The sequence below is a fragment of the Dasypus novemcinctus genome, chromosome 11, assembly GCF_030445035.2.
Source record: "Dasypus novemcinctus isolate mDasNov1 chromosome 11, mDasNov1.1.hap2, whole genome shotgun sequence".
In the NCBI taxonomy this organism is placed as follows: domain Eukaryota; kingdom Metazoa; phylum Chordata; class Mammalia; order Cingulata; family Dasypodidae; genus Dasypus; species Dasypus novemcinctus.
The window spans coordinates 113,421,545-113,442,688 of record NC_080683.1 but is presented as its reverse complement, the minus strand read 5'-3'; the positions used below and the strand labels follow the sequence as shown (position 1 = coordinate 113,442,688).

The following is a 21,144-nucleotide window of genomic DNA, read 5'->3' as shown; positions in this document are numbered from 1 at the left end:
TTCTTAATAGTTTCAACCTGGAAACTACCCAAATGCCTCGGGACACTCATAAATTCATACATGGGACACCACAGAGCAATGAGAATGAATGATCTACACATAATAAGACAACAAGGATGAATCTCACAAGACATCGATGAGAGAAAAGACGACAAGCCCAAATAGTATAGGTAAGTTTTACAAATAGTTTCTGTTTCGGTATGGACATCTCTTATCTCATTCAAACCGTAAGTGACAAGTTTGGTTTCCATATCATACAATACCTGTTACTGTGATACTTCCTGTTGAAAAAATCTGTAATGTAGCTCTTAGAGATTTTATTCTATAGCACACTGCAGGATGAAGTTCAGGTTCATAACTATACAAAAAAAAAAAAAAGCCACAATTAATATAAACATTTACAGCCTAACAAGGTCTTCAAATATAAGTAAGTTATTTTGATTTTTTCAAAGACCTACCTGGCATGAGGTCTATTGTTCTTTGTGAATTCTGGCAAACGGATTTCAAATGGCATGTTACACACTGCCAAAACGTTAACAACTTTAAAATCTGTAAATATTACCTTTAGGAGAAAAGTAAAACTCAATGAATTATTTTGAAACAGAAAGGCTGCTCATCAGGACAACCCTTAATAATTTTCAATTCTTAAAAAAAAAAAAGCAGACAAGAGAAAATAAAAACGTCTTACACATAAATTTAGTATCCTAAGTTATCAGTGACTCCTTAATGCTATAATGGAATTAAAGAAAAAAAGACCAAAAGCTTCAATTTAAAAAAAGTAAAATCTGGTATATTTGCAAGATTAAAATAGGACAATTGGAGTCTTTTAAATCTTGTTTAGTTTAATTCTTTAATACTTTAGATGGGATATTTAGAACTGGGTTATATATAAAAGAGAAAGAGAAAAAATAAAGCAGTTATCCGTCTCAAGAGTCAAAAAATGGAAAAGTTGTCACTTAAAAAAAGTCAATAAATAGAATATACACTGAGCTCCAAAGGTCAGACATTCTCATATGCAAAAGGGTAAAATGCCATTTCTGAGAGCTTAGTCAGATGTTTGTTTTCTTTGGGGGGGGACAGTGTGTAGGACAGAGTGACAGAACTGTGTTTTTAATTAATTGGGATCTCTTAATATTTCTAATGCTATGCTAAAAAAAGAAGCCCCAAGGTTGAAAATAAGGTCCTCTCAAATATTAACACCTTCAGCTACTACCAATGTCTTAAAGCAACTCATTTCACTGTCTTTTCAAGCACTACTCGTAAAGCCCCAGTTCCGCATGAGCAAACTATCCTCCAACTCAGAACTTGCACCAGGCAGTTGTAGGGGGTCATCAAAGTGGGCAAAGGGGCACCATGCTCAAGTGGTGAGGCTGTTCTCCTCCAGCACCAGTCCCCCCCGCCCCCCGGAAATTCAGGGCCTCCCTACCACCATCTACTTCAGAGAAGAAACTCTCAGCGACCAATCACTATTTCTATCAACTTCGCCAGATCCAAAACAGCCCATCTCTTCGGGGACCGTATCTTACCTTGATCTTTTATTTACTCAGCATTTACAAGTGACTTAGCGAGCTATACTACGTAATTTCACTCCAATTCATGCCTCTACAAAATCACACTCAGTAAGGCCATCATGTCAGTGAAGGTCATTTTCCAAGCACGGGGGCTGCCAACCACGTGCGCCCCTCTACGGGGAGCCCCAGTTCGCCACTCTTCCTCCTGACTTACTGCTTGAGATGATAAAACCCAGGGCTTCTTGGGAGAAGTGAGAATAACTCACAGAGTTGGAAAGGCAGTTAACTTGTAAGGAGTGGTCTCTCGTTGGGAAAAGGACTTGAGAAAGGCCGGGATTCTTTACAAATACATGGGCAAATCTGGAGACTAACTTCCACTGAAGGACAGTGTGGAAAAAGAGAGCTTCTACAGAACTTTCTTTAGTAAATTGGATTGCAAACTTAAATTTTACAGAGATAAAGCCTTGCAAGTTGTATAATTTTTGGAAACGTTACCTGAAAACCTAGTTTCTGCAGACTGCGGGCTAAACGTCTGGCACCAAATTTAGCTTCTTCTTCACTGTGGTTTTAAGAAAAGGAGTTTATTAGTTATACAGAAAACAAATTTTTACAGAGGAACATGACTAACTCTATATATGATTTTGTTTCTAAGTCTAGGAAAAAGTCCTTTTTATGAAGTGATACTTAAAACCTAAATGATATTTACCTTGTTGCTCCAGTGCAAATAATTTTTCCTGAGGACCAAATTGTGGCTGTAATTCTAGGTTTTCTAAGCTTCATTAATACTTTCTGCCAAAAAAAAAAAAAAAAAAATCAGATGACATAAAAAGTGTTAATTTCCTATAAAGTTCTGCTCTATGTGGCCATTTTAATGTCAAAATACTACTCATTATTCCAAGCTTATTCGAGATTGAAATAACAGTTCTCCAAATCACCTATCATACACAATATTGAGGATCAAGAACATTTTAATACAAAATTATGTTTAATTAATTAATAATACAAGGTCTATGGCAAATCTCTCAAAATAGATTTGAAATCAACACACGACAAGTAACACTTCCCCTCTCATTCCACTGCTGTCATATAACTGAAATTCACAACGATTCTCCAACAAAATGCCTGAGCAACTTGTTCTCGGATCAGGAGCTCTGCAGTAGCTGTCACCTCACCTGGAATAGTCCTTTCTTAATATTCTCATTTCATTCAGGTCTCTCAGCAAATGCTACCTGCAGAGACAGGCCTTCCCTGACCATTCCATCCCAAACGCCCATTCCTCAACTCTCTAGCTCCTTCCCCTGCTTTACCCTACGTCACAGTCACCATCACTACTTCACCCTGCATCTTACAGCTGAGAAGCCTATTATATACTCAGATGTGACTTGCAAATCTCCAGCACACAAGAAATGCTGGAGCTGGAGATATCATTCAGAGTCCTTAGGCAGGAAAGGCATTTAAAGTGATCAGTTTGAATGAAATCCCTTACAAAGTGAGTATAAATAAGGATCAAGTTCTCAGATAATGTGTCAATTTAAATTTCATTGAGACTTTTCATTTATGGAAAAATTTATCATATGTCCGTTATGTATAAGAGAGAGATAAAATGTTTACTTAAGTAATGTGACAGATAAATGAATCACATTTCTCCTTAAAACTAGTGTTATATTTCTCCTTAAAACTAGTGTTATATGTTATATTTTGACTTCCCTCTAGACACTAGAAAGCTATAAAATGTGGGGAGGCTCAAAAAGTACCAAAGATCATATTGGAGTTTAAACTGAAATACTGTTTAAAATTTCAGACACAAATTACTGAGAAACACTGGAATTAATTTATTCTACATTTAACTGTCTTTCACTACCAGCTTGTCTACAACTTAGATTTTTCAGTTAACCTCCCTAGGAAAAACAACTAGTCTCCCATCTAGGCGGCGAAAGTACCAAACCAGTGTTAGGTGCTTCTGCTCAACATGATTTAGCCAGACTTATTTACTCATTTCTTAAATGATGATGGTATTATTGGTGAACTTGAAAATCTTTAAGTATATGTCACTGAAATTTTTAATTGAATTTAATTCATCTTTACTTAGTTTCTAAGTATTAAGAGCTAATGATAATTTACTTAGGCATAGTGGTAATAACTTTCACAAGAGGGATTTAATTCATCTTTATTTAGTTTCTAGTATTAAGAACTAATAATTTACTTAGGCATAGTGGTAATAACTTTCACAATAATATACAGCTTATACATTTATTAAAATTAAATATTCATTCTTATTTAATTTTAATAAATGTATAAACTGTATGTTATTCGATGTCACTATTCTCTGGTTTATAAAAGTCAAGTAAATGCCCATTGTCATTTATAATACTAATTTCAAGACACTAAGCTCATCATCAATTCTTATTTTAAATATTACAGTTTTTTTTTAAAAAAAACCTAAAATTTAAAAAGTCCAGATAGGAGCTAAATTATTTTCAGCAGTTTGTTACTAGAGAGAACCAACTATTTTTGCTAACTAAAGAGAAATATGAGAACACACTACAAAAATTACAGTATATAATGGGGCATCATTCAAATATAATTCTATTTGAGTAAGGATACATCAAAGTAGAAAATGTTCCTTTCTTCAGTTAAAAGACATTGGGAGAACAACAAAATGTCCACGTAACCCATGAATTTGGTGCTAAGACTCAGAGAGAGGGCACCCTGAGGCTGTCACATCCCTGGGAGGAGGGCGACTCCCGCAGGCTCGGCACTGCATGCAGTACCACTATACTAGTTGGTGCTCAGGTCCTCATAAAACTATCTGCAGTAGTAAGTACATTGTAGTGTCATTCATCATACCAGAAAATCAGGCTCTGTTGTGCTCATAGCAAAATTCAGATACTTACTCCAACATCACGCTTATAAATTACATTTGCTCCCTCCAAAGCAATCTTCCTTAAGTTCAAATGGCATCTTGTTCTAAAAACACAGACTACATTTGTAATCAGAATGTCCAATGCAACATCACTGTCTGCATCCATTGGGGTAGTTTAAAAACTTAGCGTCCCACCATGAAGATCACATCCTAAAAAACAGAACCAAACAAAGCAATTAAACCCCAATGTTCTGTTAATTTTTCACAAATAATCTTGAGACTTAAAATGCAAGAAATGAATCTTTATTATTTATTTTTCAATAGTCACTCAAATCAAATTATGCTGCTTCTCTTACCATGCTTATTTTTCCAGGGTAACACGCCATAGGGCACCCTTCAAAATCTAGACCTAAGTATGGGTCTTTCAATATGCCTAGCACTTTCCAACTCATCTTGGGCCATTTGCCTTCAACACCACTACGATCCTGGTGCAGCGCAGCTCTGCAAGTCCCCAGATGCATCCAGGCTCATGGTCTGGACCTTGGGCCAAATTACCCTTGTGATCCAAGTACCAGCTATGAGTGGCGTTCAAGCCCACTTCACATTGCTGGTACTACCAAAAGGATGAGTTCTTTCTCTCTACTTCAGACAGACTGATTGTCTTAAGTTCATAGAAGGAGAAATATCAATCAAAACATTTATTAATAGACTTTTAAAATTTACTAGTCATTCATTTTTTTTTTTACTTCAATACTCTATTCACCTTCTATACTCTAAGGTAAGGTTACTGGAGGGAAAAAAAATGAACAAGGCAAAGTCTTTGTCCTCAAGGAGCTCTCAAACCAGTGTAGGAGTTGGGGGAGACCAGATCTCACAAAATATATATTTTGCAAAATTCCTATGATAAGAACATTTCTGTAAATAAAAAAAAATCAAACCCTAGTGTTTACCAAGTATATGACCCATATGCTGCTAAAAAATTCTCTGTGTATTAGTCAGGGTTCTCCAGAGAAACAGAGCCAACAGAAGATATATCTATCTCTCCATGTCTGCCTGCCTATCTATCTATTTATTCTATCTATTTACCTAGGTAAATATTATGAGATTTATTATAGAATTGGTTCAAGCCACTAAGGAGGTAGGCAAGTAGCAAGCGCAAGATGCAAAAGTTTGGGAACACCAATGAAGGCTTTCATGAATTTCCCAGGAGAAGCTGGCTAGCTGAAGTAGAGGCAGCAATTCTTCCTTCTGACTGCTAAAATCATCAGTTTTCCCCTTTCAGGCCTTCAACTGATTGGACGAGATGTTACTTATTGCTGAAGGCAATCTCCTTAGCTGACTGTAGATGTAATCAGCCACAGAGGCAATCGACTGACTAATGATTTAAAACCATGAAATATCTTCACAGTAGCTATCAAGACAGGGCATGCCTGACCAAACAACTGGACACCCCAACCAGCCAAGTTGGCATATGAAATTAATCATCACAGCTTGGGTTTCCACATCTTAAAAAATAATAATTCAGCTTACCTATCCCACAAAAAGAAATTCAGAAAATAGTAATGATATTATAATCATCTTTAAGGTATCTTGCAGCCACATATTTGAAAAACTAGTATTCTTAACAAGGATTAAAATTATTATATGACTAAAACAATAAAAATGTCAAGGGTCCAAATAAAGAAATTCACTCTTATTTTTCCGGTGTTTAGTCTCTGAGAAGGTAAAGACAAGTCAGACCAAGCCTTCTACGACCTCTCCAGAACCACAATTCTGTGGATCAACTGTACCCCAATCTCAGTATATTTTCTCATTCTCATATTCCCATATTCTCATATTCATTTTTGTTTTACTGTGTTTATGTCTGAGCAACCTCAAACCATGCTTTGTACAAGAGGTAGGGCAGTGTGGCAGCGGGCCTGCTGGACAGGTATACGTAGGTAGCTAGACTAGGGAGCAGAGATGGTTATCAGCACTGACGTGATGTGGAAGGCTCAAGGTCTCATGCCACCTACTGGCCATAAGAACTTGGGCAAATTATGGGATCTATCTGTGCTTCTCATAAGTAACAAGGGAACAGACAGTACCTATCCCAGAGTGGTGCTGCAGGGTTACATAAAATAATGTGTGAGAAGTACTAAGCACATATGTCTGGGAAATAACACAATAAATGTCAGTGATTATCGGTGAAATAAGTTGGAATCCACAGGCAGAGGAGATATTTTTTAGCATCATTTGTCATATTATTGATATTAAGCCATCTGGACACTATCAGGTTTTTCACTATTTTCCTATAAAAACTGTAAAACAACCATGAGGCTTCTTGTTGCTTACCCCAACATCCCTTTCATTCTTCCTTCATAATCAACAGAACCCAGATGGGCACAAAGTGGCAGGAAAAATATACTATGCTTTTGGGCCTCTGTGGCAATAGATGCGGTATGTTCCAGTTGATGAAATGGAAAATGAAATGACTATGTGTCTTCTGGAAAGTCTGCTTAAAGAGACCAAACCAATCCAGTAAGCCTTTCTGTTCTTTGTTCTTGTTGCCTGGAGTTTAGATGTGACAGCTGGGGTTCAAGTAGCCATTTTAGATCATGAGGCTATGCGATAAGGATGATGGAAGAGCAAAATATATGTCTGGGACCCTGGTACCATGAATCTGCTTATCATCTGTGTACTTTCTTAACTTCAGACTTCATGACTGTGAGAGAAAAATTACATTCTATCTTGTTTTTAAGCTCCCCTTATGTTGGATTTTTGTTATATGCAGTCAAAACCTAATCCTAACTGATACACACCCCTTGAAAGTACACTTCAAAAAACCAGTTACTTAAGGAGAAACCAGAGTATGGAAAAACTATGCCAAATTTACTGTTTCACAATACAATTTTTACACCATGCAGGCTAAAATGACAACTTAGATTTACTACTTTGTCTTCCTACACTATTGCATTTCCTGATGGGAGTATACAAAAGTAATAAATAGAGTAAAACAAGTCAAGAAAGAAGGGGTAAGGCAAATATTTGTGAATTCAGAGAAGCCTGGATGTTAATTCAAGACTGATGACTGGTTCTTTGCCTCAGCAACTTAAATTCTAAAAATAAGATCATGGGAAAAGTTCACCATAAGTTTGTTCATATTTGAAATCAGTAAGCTGGCAAGCAGCCTCAGAAAATGCCACTGCTTTTTTTCAATTAAGTAGACAATATAAAAAAGTTAGTTCTTTTAAAAAAGAGAGGGGGTGGGGGTGGGAAGGGGCATCCTACATGAATGACCTCACAATTTTGAAGCAGTATGAAAAAAAAATTGCAAATCAGTTTATCTATCTTATAAAACAAGATAGTAGTGTTGGGTATTAACAAAGATTCACTTCTTAAAACATACTATATCCCTTTTAAATAGGATAACTAAGAATGACAATCCAGTGTAATACCTTAGACAAATCTTATTTCTACACAGCATTTGAAGGATTATCATGGTCCTTTTACTTTTAAGTGTGGCTAAATAATTGGTCAATGAGTAAAAAATGACTGCCTGAGTGAACTTCACTCTTAGGGATAAGATGAATTGATTAGGGAAGCGGATTTGGTTCAACTGACAGAGCATCCACCTACCATATGGGAGGCCCAGGGTTCAAACCCAGGGCCTCCTGACCCATGTGGTGAGCTGGCCCATGTGCAGTGCTGATGTGCACAAGAGTGCCATGCCATGCAGGGGTGTCCCCTGCATAGGGGAGCCCCACGCGCAAGGAGCGTGCCCCTGCAAGGAGAGCTGCACTGTGCAAAAAAAGAGCAGCCTACCTAGGAGTGGCGCCGCACACACGGAGAGCTGGGGCAGCAAGATGACACAACAAAGAGAGACACAGATTCCTGGTGCCACTGACAAGAATGCAAGCAGACACAGAAGAACACACAGCGAATGGACAGAAAGCAGACAACCAGCAGATGCGGGGGCGGGAAGGGGAGAGAAATAAATTTTTTAAAAATCTTAAAAAAAAAAAGATAAATTGATTAGAATTAGTTCAAAAGGTGTATGTCCTGAAAATATATACACATAAGTTAAAAAAAAAAAAACCTGCTATAAAATGTGGAACTAATTTCTACTAAGGAAGAAATATTCCAAATTGTTTACAACTATCATTGTGCGCATAGTTAAATACCTGGATTATCTATTTCCCTACTAAATTCTCAGCTTCTTGAGGTCAAAGACTGCTTAAAGGTCTATGTATTCCCATGGCTCAGTACCTCATCTGTATTAAATGTTGCATTTACCTAGAATTCCAAACTGCTTCTTTTAATAATACGTAAAGAAAAAAATGTTAGCGAGCCTGAAACTTCCTTACAAAGCACCCATTTTCATATGACTGTAAGAAAGCTAACAGTCTTTTTCTTTTCTACAAGCCCCTTAACATAATATCCATGAAAATGCCTATGTAGAATATTTTATTATATCTCATGTTGGTTTATGCTTAAGATAAATGTTTGTTTTACTGGTTTGTACAGCTCCAAAGGGAATGTGTTTAAGCACTTCCACAAAAAAATACAGTATTTGAAAGTGATATTTAAACTCACAAAGCTGTTAAACTTGCTGTTAGCACTGCAGTATGAAATACTTAAGATACACAAAAGGTCAAAAAGAATACAATGAACTACTACGTACCCACCACCCAGCTTAAAAAATAACATTACAGTATAATTGCCGCCTCTCCATTCCCTTCCTCCCAAATGATATCTCTCCCCACCAGAGCAAACCTCTATCCTGATTTTGGCGTTCTATTCCCCTCATGCATTTTCAAATTTATTTTATAAATATTATATCCTTAAACCCAATTAAGTTACAATTTAAAAAGATACACTGATAGATTTGTTCTGATAATGCATGATTTAGGATTCATGCATCTATGTCCATAAGCACAGTTAGCCTTTAATTTTTCTTTCTTGCATTGTCTGTATCTGGTTTGGGTATCATGATTAGATATACTAGACTTACTAGACTAGTTAAGGAGGTTTCTTTTTTTCTTTTTTCATTCTCTGGAAGAGAATTCAGAAGACCTTATCTGAAAATTACCTGGATCTGTTTCTTAACTGTTTATTTGTGTGGTAGATTTTAAGACTAATTCAATTGCTTTGAGAATTATAAGACAATTGATGCCTTCTATTTCTTAAGTCAGTTTTGGTCAATTAAATTTTTCTAGGAAATTTTCCATTTTATTTAAATGTTTTAATATACTGGCATATGATTCTTCATCGTTTTCTTATCTTAAAATTTCTGTTGTAACTAGGTATACTCATCACTTTTTCATTCTAGTATCACTTAACTTTGCTTTCTTAATTTGTCAACCTTTGTCAAAATACATTTTTCTGTTTTGTTAAGCTTCTTCAAAGAACAAACTATTGGCAGTTGATTCTCTTTTACTAATTTCTTGCTTTAAGTTCAATATTTCCTTCCTTGTACAGATTTATTTTTTGGTTCTTTTTCTAATGTCTTACATTGGGAATTGTTAATTCAGATACTTAAACATGTCAGATGTAAACATTTCTTCTTTTCTTGTATGAACATTTAAGACAATTATATATCAGTGTTTTAGGTAAAACGTAGGTTGGATATATAACATTTCCATTATTTTTTCTTAGACTAATTAATTTAGAGTTTATTATTTAGAAGCTCTTACCATTCAAAATATATGGTTTTGAGTTATTTTAATTATTTATGAATATCTATTCATCATTAGTAACTGAGGAAATGATAACTTAAAAGAATGAGATACCACTTACAGGGAAATAAACAGTGCTGGTAAAGACCTAAGTATATCAGCATTTTCTTTTTTTTTTTTCAAAGATTTATTTTTATTTATTTAATTCCCTTCCCCTCCCCTCCCCTGGTTATCTGTTTTCTGTGTCTTTTTGCTGCGTCTTGTTTCTTTGTCCGCTTCTGTTGTCATCAGCGGCAGGGGAAGTGTGGGCGGCGCCATTCCTCGGCAGGCTGCTCCCTCCTTCGCGCTGGGCGGCTCTCCTTACGGGGCGCACTCCTTGCGCGTGGGGCTCCCCCACGCGGGGGACACCCCTGCGTGGCACGGCACTCCTTGCGCGCATCAGCACTGCGCATGGGCCAGCTCCACACGGGTCAAGGAGGCCCGGGGCTTGAACCGCGGACCTCCCATGTGGTAGAGGGACGCCCTAACCACTGGGCCAAAGACCGTTTCCCTATCAGCATTTTCTTGTAAATTTGGTACAAAATCTTTCTACAGGATAAACTGGCAGTGTGTATTCAAATTTAAAATGTGCATGTTTATAGACTAGCAGTCAACAGGCAAGAATGTATATTGAGAAATAACAAGTGAACAAAAGAGAAACAAGATTGTACATTACAATTCTGTCAGTAGCAGACAGTCTAGGTGTCCATCTACAAGAAGATGGTTAAATAAAATACAGCCCACCTATACAGCATGCCTTCACCCTGCCACCAATAATGTTAGCAATTATTTTATTCAGGTAGTTGATTTTTATTTTTTCTTTCTTTTTACTATCTTTTGAAGAGTCTGGAATTTTTTTTAGGAAATGCATATCAGGTTTCCTCTAAGATAAAGTTATTTCCATTTTTGTTCAAATTTTTGTGTTTTTGTGAGGTACCAGGACGGGGGATTGAAACCTGGACCTTGTATGTTGGAACCCCGTGCTCAACCACTGAGCCACATTGGCTCCCCAGGGTTGGTTATTTCATTTGTTTGCTTTTTTGTTTTTAGGAGGCCCTGGGAACTGAACCCAGGACATCCCATGTAGAAAGCAGGCATTCAATCACTTGAGCCACACTGGTGGTTCCCTCTGCTTAAATTAAAATATCGATAATATACCCAGTGCCCAAGGTCTAACATTAGGACAAAACCTAATCAGGTGTTTTACCCTGTTTTTCAAATAAGTGCCTAGCATGAGCTTGGGTTGTAACACATTTCTTCCTGAAAAAAAGCAAAGTTCAAAACTGCAGCTGTCCTACTCTACAGGAAATGTCGTATTTCTAGATTTCTATTAAAATGCATCCTAAGAGTTGAGCAATGGCTTTATGGACAAGAACACATCATCTTTATTTTGGGTCCCCTGACTTAACAGTGTTCAGGAACATTACTTCAGCAACCACGAAACAGCAGCCTTAAATCAGGAGTAGGAAAACACTGCCACCTCCTGACTTTTAAGACAAACTGCACCAAAGATTACAACATTTTTAATTTTCTACACCAGAAAGCTATTTAATCTGAAAGGCTACACTACACACTGCCATAAAAACAGAGCAAAAAATAACTCTAAAACCTAAATAAAAGTCATTTAAGGTGAGACGACAGAAAAGAAGAATCTAGCTACTTTAAATATATTCAAGTTGGAACTGAGGATACTGGGGGAAAGGCCTTGAAGGTCTAACCACGAAATTACCAGCCATAATATGACAAAGGGCAAAGGCACGGGAAGACTGGAGACAGACTAATTTGCAAACACAACATGGACCCACATGTTCTCCTAGAGATCCCTCTCTTCTAAAAGACAGACATGCCAGCCAAACAGACTTCATGTTCTTTACAAAGCTCCTAAAATAGCAGATCAAGAAATAGACATTTTGTGTCCTGATTCCAACATGTTATTTGATAGTCTCTCAACACGCACCTGTGACCAACATGGAGCAGAGCAAACATTTCGCTTTTTAGAAAGAGTGTCCTTTCCCATCTGTTTGATTAGAAACTCTGACCTAGAGTTTACATTTAGTTATGTGACACTGGTAAGTTTCTTAACCTCTCTCTAAGTCTTAACTTTCTCCTTGGTAAACTAGTGATAATATCACCTGTACCTTCCAGGTTCTGTAAGGATTAAGTATCATTATCTATGTCAAACACCCAGCATATGGCATGTGTTAGCTAAATGGCAACTATCAATGCTTAATCACCGGTAGCTGAATACTGAATTATTTAACGATTGATGCAAAACTCGAGAAAGGTCACAGTAATAGATGGAAAAAGCCAAGATCATAATAGGTTAGGCAGGGGTCAGCAAAATACATCCAGTGGGACAGCTCCCTGTTCTGTAAAAACAAAAACAAAAGTGTTAATGGAACACAGCCATGTCATGCCTTTACATAAGGATTAGGCAGCACAGATGAGTCAAAGTAAAAAAAGACCATATGACCTGCAAGCCTAAAATATTTACTATCTGGGCAAGAGCCATGAGGCAATATCGATAAAATTAAATTTAACCGTGACCGTGATAAATGTGAAGACACATTCTTATTAAAATGCACAAAACATCTGTGTAATAGTATCCTTGATTGGGTCCTGGTTTGAATAAACAAGCTCTAAGAGATAGTCGAGGGAAATTTGCATATGCAACTGTGTAATAGATAATATTAAGCAACTACCGTTAATTTTGTTATGTGATGTAATAGAGTGCTTATTTAGACAAAAATACTTATTTTTTGGAAATGCATACCAAAATATTCAGAGGGATGCCATGTCCACAGTTTATTTTTTTTAAGATTTATTTTTCTTTATTTAACTCTCCCCCCTCCCCCAAACGGTTCTCTCCTCTGTCTGCTCCTTATTTGCTCACCTTCTCCAGGAGGCATTGGGAACCGAACCCAGGACCTCCCACATGAGAGGCAAGTACCCAGCAGCCTGCGGTGTCTGCTCGCTTGTGGTGTCTGCTCGCTTGTGCTGTCTGCTCATTGTGGCAGGGGCAGCGCCTGCTCATCTTCTTGTAGAAGGTGACCAGTACCTGAACCCAGGACCTTCCATGTGATAAGTGGGCACCCAACTGATTGAGCCACATCCACTTCCGTACAATTTACTTTAAAATACAACTATTTCTTTCATTATCTGAACTTAATAACAAATAGATTTGGATAAAGTTTCATGATGAATCCTTTGATATCTTTGATATCTGAAATTTCTCCACAGGAACCAAAGAAATTTGCATAATCTATTCTGAGGTATGGAATAGGTTTGCATAGTAAGGTTTAATTATCATTTTAAGACCAAAAAATGTCATATTATTGCTTCATCTTGTAATAACTGCATCTAGGTGATAGGTTTCTGGGTGTTTGTTACACTATTCTCCCTACTTTTCTGTCTGAAAATATGCATAATAATTTTTTTAAGCTGTTTAAGAAAAAGACAAATGGTCACACAGAGACAACATGGGGTTTTAACAATATTACCCAAAAGCAAAACAAAACAAAAAAATCCCACAAATCTAGGTTAAATAGGTGTGTCCAGACCAAAGGAAGTCATTGCCTCTCTGGAAACATCTAGAAAACGCTGACTTTATCATACAAATACCGATACATAGATGACCTACAGGAAAGTAGGATGGCAAGAGGGAGAAAAAGAGCTGTGAGAAAAGTCACAGGACATTTAGCACAAGAAAGGAAAGTTAGTAATTGTTCTCAAGAATAGGAATCAAAAGGAAATTGATAGACTAATTAAGGGCACAGGGAAGCAGATTTCATAAAGTTACAAATCACACAAAAGACAGACACTTCACTGCAAAGCAGTGGGCTCAAGAGAGAGAAGTGAAAGAAAAAAAAAAGAGTAGATAACTAACAAACGATTAAGGATATTATAAAACAAGTCTTCTATTAGGTGGGATATGAGAGTAGAAATCTGAGGATTTTAACATCTGACATGAAGACATACTATAGGCAAATTTAGGAATTATATATGGAATTTCTATCTTAATTCTACAAGTATCATGTTAGTTTAAATTAGCATCCCAATTCTGAAGTTCCCTTTTTCTCTTCAATAAGCATTTGTGTTCAAGGGGCAACAGCACAGGCAGATGATAAAACAGCAGAGGATTCAAACTTATTTGGCTGCAGGGGAGAGGGGCAGTTAATCTCCATCACAAGGCCATTTCTGTAATTATATTTAGGAGCCAGTCTTTGTGGTTGGCATTTTGTATTTTAGCCACATGAAGAAAATTTTATTAATAGCCACACACACACAAATAAATAAACCTTGTATTTCCCAAAGGAAAGGGTTATATAGTATACACCAATAGAGAAACATTTAACAAATGCTTAGCTAAAAGCGAAAGTATTTGATGTACAAAACCACCATTACATGAAATTAAACAGTAAGGTATAGTATCTTCACTACATATAGCTCATCTGCTATCTGTGAGACGCAATCTGAAAACCAATTCTGAAGACTGGCATGCATAGAATTCATGTGGATAAACTGCATTAAAATGAACTGCTATCACTTTTTATCTATATAAAGAGTTACAAAAATACTGGTTTTTACAGAAATTAAGTAACAGCAACAACTCTAAAGTTGCCAGCAACTAAAAAAAAGAAAACCTAGTAAAGAGAAGTGTATTTTATGCTTCTAGTCAGTAAAAATATTTGTAATTATGCCACAAATGTAGAAGAGTAAGATTTAAATGATGCTGACTTTCTGAATGAATGTTTAAGGAAAGATAAGTTCTGTGAGTTACACTAATGTGAAAAAGTTTTGTTTGAAAAAAAGTGAATATTTTCCCATGTAAGAATAATCTAATACCCAGTCCATTTACGTATATAATATACCAAATATTTTATTAGAGAAATTGTATCTTTACAAAAAAAATTCTGCACTTTTTTATTATTAACACCTTGCATGAACGTGGTACATTGGTTACAGGTGATGAAAGAACATTCATATAATTGTACTTATTAACTCCATGGTTTTCATTAGGCCCATGCCTTACTGTTTAAATAGTAGTCTACCTACATAGTACTTAAAAGTAAGAAACTTGGGTGGTAAGACAGTAGACCTGGATTGTAACTGAGGCTACGACAACAGGGTAGATCCAAACTGCTCCTACCCTCATTTCTAAAATGCCAGTGATATCAACTGGAGATTAATGAATACCTCACACCTAATATGTTCCACACTAAAGCAATGTCAGTCAATGGTAACATTAGTATTCATTTGAACTGAAGTACTATTGTGGATAACAAGGGGGAAAAAAGTGTTTTTATATGAATACCACTTCAAATTGGGGGAGTCAAACTCAAAGAGGGAAATCTGGCGTATCATCTTATTATGTAAAAGCAAATTCATTTTGGATGTGGAGCAGGCTTAGCTCAGAGGCTGAGGATGTGCTTTGCATGCACGAGGTACCAGGTTCAATCCCTAGTACCTCCTTAAAAAACAAAAAATTCTTTTAGGATAGATTTCTTATCGCAAATAAATGTGTTTGTTTTTTGTTGTTGTTGCTGTTTTTAAATAACAAGTCTTTTTCTGGTTACATATAAAATACTTACAGAAAAAAGTCATCCATAATCCTACCACAATGATAATCTCTGCTAGGATTTTGGTTGACATTTGGCTAGGTTTTTTTTTTCCCTATGCTCATATAGGCACATGTTTTTAGGTTGCAAAACCTTTATATTTATCTGCAAATATTTCAGGAATCATATGCATATGCTGTTTTTTCTAGTCAACAAAGGATTTTATAAAAATCTTTGCCAACCCAAGATATAAAAAACAGTAATATTGAATTGATTTTCCTTGAATACTAATGAGGATGAACCATTTGTATTTCTTATGTTACCTGTCTCATATCCTTTGTCTGTTTTCCTTCTGAGACATCTTACTGATTTGTAAAAGCTCTTATATAGAAAGACTTCACCTTTTGCGTGTTGATGCTATTCTTAATGCTGGAAGTACGCTGTCCCCACTTCCCCATGTGACTTACTCCTACTTGTTCTACAGCTCAGCATCACTTTTGGCACAATTCTATAATGATGTCCTAGAAACCTAAGCATTTGATTTGGTTAGATTTTAAAAATCTATCTCCAGGGGAAACAGATGTGGCTCAAGCACCTGAGCTCCCGCCTACAACATGGGAGGTCCCAGTGCCTCCTAAAGAAGACAGCAAGCTGATACGACGGGCAGGCATAGCAAGCTGATGCAACAAAAGACACAAGAAAAAACATTATGAGACACAACAAAGCAGGGAGCGGAGGTTCCCAGTGTCTCCTAAAGAAGATGAGCAAGACAACAAGCTGATGCGTTGGGCAGGTGCAACAAGCTGATGCAACAACGAGACACAAGATGCAACAAAAGACAAGAAGAAAAACATGAGAGACAACCACAAAGCAGGGAATGGAGATGGTTCAAGTGATTAGGTGCTTCCCTCTCACATTGGAGGTCCTGGGTTCAGTTCTCAGTGCCTCCTAAAAGAAACAAGGAAGATGAACAGACACAGCAGGTGCAAACAACAAGGTGGGAGGGGGGTTAGAAATAAATGAATAAAATAAATCTTAAAAAAAAGAAAATCTATCACCAGCCCTTCTGCAGTGGGAGAACAGACTGGTAGATGAGAATGGGGCAGTGGTCACGGCCCGTGCAGCAGCCGGTGGAGATGACGGTGGCATGGACTAGGGTGGTGGTGCATGGACAGGGAAAAGGAGACAGGAGTTGGGCGTTGTTAGGAGACAGAGAGAACAGACACGGTACCTGAATATGGGGATGAGGAGAAGGAGGTGGATAATGGCCCACGTTCTGTGGCCTGAAATGCTCTTTACTGAGTCGGCAAACACTGGACGACAAGGCAGAGGGGGAGAGGAAGAGGGAAGTGGAAGATGGGCAAGTTGAACTAAAGCTGACCTGTGAGCCCTTCCAAGAGGAGATGAAGTGTAAAGTCCAGGACAGGGTTAGGTCTATCTTGGAGATGAAAACTTGGAAACCCTAATAGAGAAGATAACAAAGACAAGCGTGGATGAAATAAGAAATATAACGAACTAAGAAATCTGATCCCCAACACTGAGCCAGGGTGTTCCTATTCTCAGACCCATTACCAAGCTACTTGGCATAAGTCTATCAGAGCACTTTCCCTGGCTGTGCTAGTGATATTTCCTAGTTACATATATGTCCAGTTGGTAGACTTGGTAGAGATAAGTTCCTCAAAGCATGATCAAATATTACATATTTTTTACCCCTCCCTTGGCAGAGTTCCCAAAGCACTGTAAACATTCAGTTAAATGTCTTTGGAGCTTATCTGTTAGCCTGAGATTATTAAAAATGATTATACCCACATGTGTACTTTTTAAACTAAAGTTTAGGAGCTCAGACTCTGGAGCAGATTGCTTGAGTTAAATCCAGACTCTGCCACTATCCAGCTACGTGGTGGCCTTGGGTAAGTTATTTAACACCTCTGTGCCTCTGTGAAACAAGGCAGATAACAGTAGCCATCACACAGTGCTGTGAATATTAAGTGAAAATTCATGTAAAGCCCTTGGCAGGCTACTTGCCACATGGTACGCATTCAAGTTTAGCTATTCTCATTGCTACTATTTTCTCCTATTTTCTTCTTCCATAGATAGAAATGTTCAAAAATGGAAAGGATTTTCATAAAGCTTTGGAACACAAAACCAGATTGTGTGCCTTCAAGTCTAAAAGCAAGGGGTAAACATAAAGAAAACAATGCTAATGGATTTGGTAAATGAAATAATGAAATTAGCGTTAAAAGACTAATTTTGATAGTGAGTTAAAAAAAAAAAGACCTAAGAAAACAAACTACACTTCGCCCCAAAACAAAGTTTTCTTTGTTGTTGTACATCATGGTTTTTTTTTGGAGGGTTGGGGCCAGGAGCATGAGGGGCATAGGAAGAAGCAGGGAGAAAGAAAAAAATCAAGTCTACTACATATTACAAAACAATACTCAGGCTTACTTAGCTAGGTAGCTACAAAAACAGGATAATTAGGAATGCCCCAGGTTTGGATATTCTATTGCAACAAGAGTTTCTCATGTTCATTTCATTTAGGTTGTAAGGTAGCACTTTTTTGGAGCAGGTTTTATATGTGTGCCTATCTTCCCATATTACACATCCCTGTTTTAAAAATCTTTGGGAATTGTCACCTCTTTACAGAGAGCCTTGGTAACTGTCCTAAGTTAGCCATCCTACTGACTATGATTTGTGAGGTCCATTTAGCCATCAAGCTGATAACTAACAAAATAGCATAATTTTAAAATATTTGCATATGCAAGTTCCTATGTTAATTCACTATGTAGCTGACAGACCAAATAAACTCTCTTTCTGCTTCTGGTCAGAGTCAGGGCTTGTGTGCATAAAGGCCACTCCATGCTTTGCCCAGTTTTATCAAGGGTTCAAATCTGCACTGTGGACAGCTAACCTAAAGAAAGCACTGCGAGAAGCAAACACAACAGGTGAGATGTCCTATTTGACAGTCTCCTCTCACCCGCTTTTATAGGTTTCCACGTTACTGAAATGTCTGCTCTAGTGTAGACAAACAGACATGAAGTCATTTCAAGAAAAGGAAGGTAAGATCATGAAATTAGCCAACCAGAAAACTGTGTCTGTGTATACACATATATGTACGTGATTTAAACTTTTCTGGTTATAGAATAGTAAAAAGTGTCAGAAATGTAACATACTTAAAGCAAACAGGATTAGAGAAAAAAAATTCTTTCCATGTATAATCTTCCACATTAAGTAATATTATTTTACTAAGAACTGGCCTGATCTTTAAGTGATAGAAAGCTGTGTTACTCAAAAAGAGATCAATATGGAACATTTGACTAGAGTTCAGAAGAATGACATCACATTTTTCAAAACTCAAAACCAAGAACTGTGAGAAAGGCTAAAGGATACTGATTTAAAACTAGCACTCCATAAAGTGAGTAACTTACAATGTAAACCATTATCCATGTGGTGCAGCAGTGCTCCAAAATATATTCGCCAAATGCAATGAATGTGCCACAATGATGAAAGAGGTTGTTGATGTGGGAGAAGTGGGGTGAGGGGGTTGGGGGGTATATGGGGACCTCATATTTTTTTAATGTAACATTTAAAAAAAATAAAGAGAAAAAAAAAGAATAAAGCTGCTGCGAACATTCAAAATAAATAAATAAACAAAGGCAGTTGCCACCGGTGGATCTGAGAGAAGGGAGGGGAAAGAACAGGTATAATATGGGGCATTCTGGGGACACTGGAATTGTCCTGCATGACATTACAATGATGGACATAGGCTTTAATATATTTTGCCATAACCTACAAACTTTTGTTGGACAAAGTATAAACTATAATGTAAACTATAGTCCACAGTTAATAGCAATGCTTCAATATGTGTTCAATTGTAACAAATGTACCACATTAATGAAGGGAAATGTGGGAAGGTGCAGGAGTGAGAGGAAGTGGGGCATATGGGAATCCCCTATATTTTTCACGTAGCATTTATGTAATCCAAAGCTTCTTTAAAAATAAAAATAAAAAACTCTTTATAAATAAATAAAAAATAAATAAATAAATAAATACATACATACATAAATAAATAAAGTGAGTAACTTGATGATGACATTCACGTAAAGGAAAAGTTCCTACAAAGAATGTGGCAAGAGGGACCGGGAAGTTTTCTAACTGGAACACTGATTCTTAATTATTACGAAAAAGACATAAAACAAAGGAGACAAAATAAAAACTCTGGACAAGCTTCCCCCCTAGAGACACTGCTTTAACAGATTTGAGGGTCAGGCTGTAATGATGGTATCTTTTTTTAATTTCCAAGGTGTTCCTAATGGGCAGTCAATTGAGAACCACTGGGTTAAACCATCACACTAGGTCTTCAAAACAATGGATTTTCCTTTTCAAGAGATCCTTAAAATAGGCTACATTGCCATAACAGGGCTGTTTTTCATGGAGTGTATCAAGACTTCCACACTGTTTACCAGGCCTTTCTTGCCTAACTCCAATTCAGGCGTTCAGTAGCCGCGCTGCCTTCTGCCTTTTCACGGTCCTGAAGCTTAGGAATGATCGCGTGAGGGCTGGTTGCAGAACCCCGTGGCCCAGGGCATAACGAACTGGGAACTCGCTTCTCAAAATTTTCCCTCACCACCCCTCCCTCATCCTTGCCTCCTGAGGCACCGCTTCCAGACTGCTCTACTCTTTAAACCGGAAGTTCAATTTAATTTGAAGTACATGACAGTGTCTGAAAAGTTCAACAATAAGTTTCAGAGGTCTTTTGTACACACAAAAATTTGTGTGTGAACCTGAGGAAATCATTATTTTCTTCATATTTCCAAAGGGGTTTAAGATGCCTGAAAGGCTGTAAACCACTGCCTTCAATCCTCTTGCTCTTTAAAAGCTTTCCAGGCTACAACTGCCGTCCATAACTTTATGGTTCCTGTATCAATCCTCAAGTATCAGAGATCTGAATCCATATTCCTAATTGTCTGCTAGGCAGATTAACTAAAGTAAACCAACAACCAAACAGAACTCACGAATCCCCTCAGAAACACCTGCCTTGTCTCTTGATTTTTGATTTTGGTTAACGTACCCAATATGCACTCACTTGAATCTGAAATTTCAGAATGACTTTTCACCTCTCCTTTTCCTCGTATACTCAGTTAACTTCTAATCTAGCCTCTGTGCTGCACCAGTATTTTTATTTTAGGCTTTCTTGCCCATGGTCATTACCGCTACAGCCTCCTGAAGGAATTCTCTACTTGCAGTGTCTACAACTTAGTCCATCTACCAAACAGCTACCAGACTTCTCCTAAACACCCTGCCTAAAGAACCATCTCTTGGCTGTCTTAGACCAACAAGACAATCTAACCTGCTTGGCTTGGAAGGCATGTGCTTAACAATGTCTCCAACCTTCCTTTTAGAGCCTCATCTCTCACGTCCAACACACCTGAACACTCTCCACTTGCTACCGTTACTCTTGCACTAGGAGATGCTGCCATGCCTTTCCCTCCGCCCAGAACGTCCTTTCCCACTCCTTT

At 37.4% G+C, this 21,144-nt stretch overlaps 1 protein-coding gene across 2 annotated transcripts in view; it reads right to left on the bottom strand.

Moving 5' to 3' along the window:
- The window catches only part of TBPL1 (TATA-box binding protein like 1), a 35,740-nt gene that overhangs the window by 3,745 nt on the left and 10,851 nt on the right, over positions 1-21,144 (bottom strand). For both annotated transcript variants that reach the window (XM_004483630.5, XM_004483628.5), the window contains exons 2-6: positions 4,406-4,584; positions 2,218-2,300; positions 2,007-2,070; positions 459-562; positions 264-358 (exon numbers count right to left, since the gene is read on the bottom strand). In XM_004483630.5, the coding sequence (XP_004483687.1) occupies positions 264-358; positions 459-562; positions 2,007-2,070; positions 2,218-2,300; positions 4,406-4,540 (481 nt within the window). In that variant the 5' untranslated portion in view covers positions 4,541-4,584. The remainder of the gene's footprint in view (positions 1-263; positions 359-458; positions 563-2,006; positions 2,071-2,217; positions 2,301-4,405; positions 4,585-21,144) is intronic.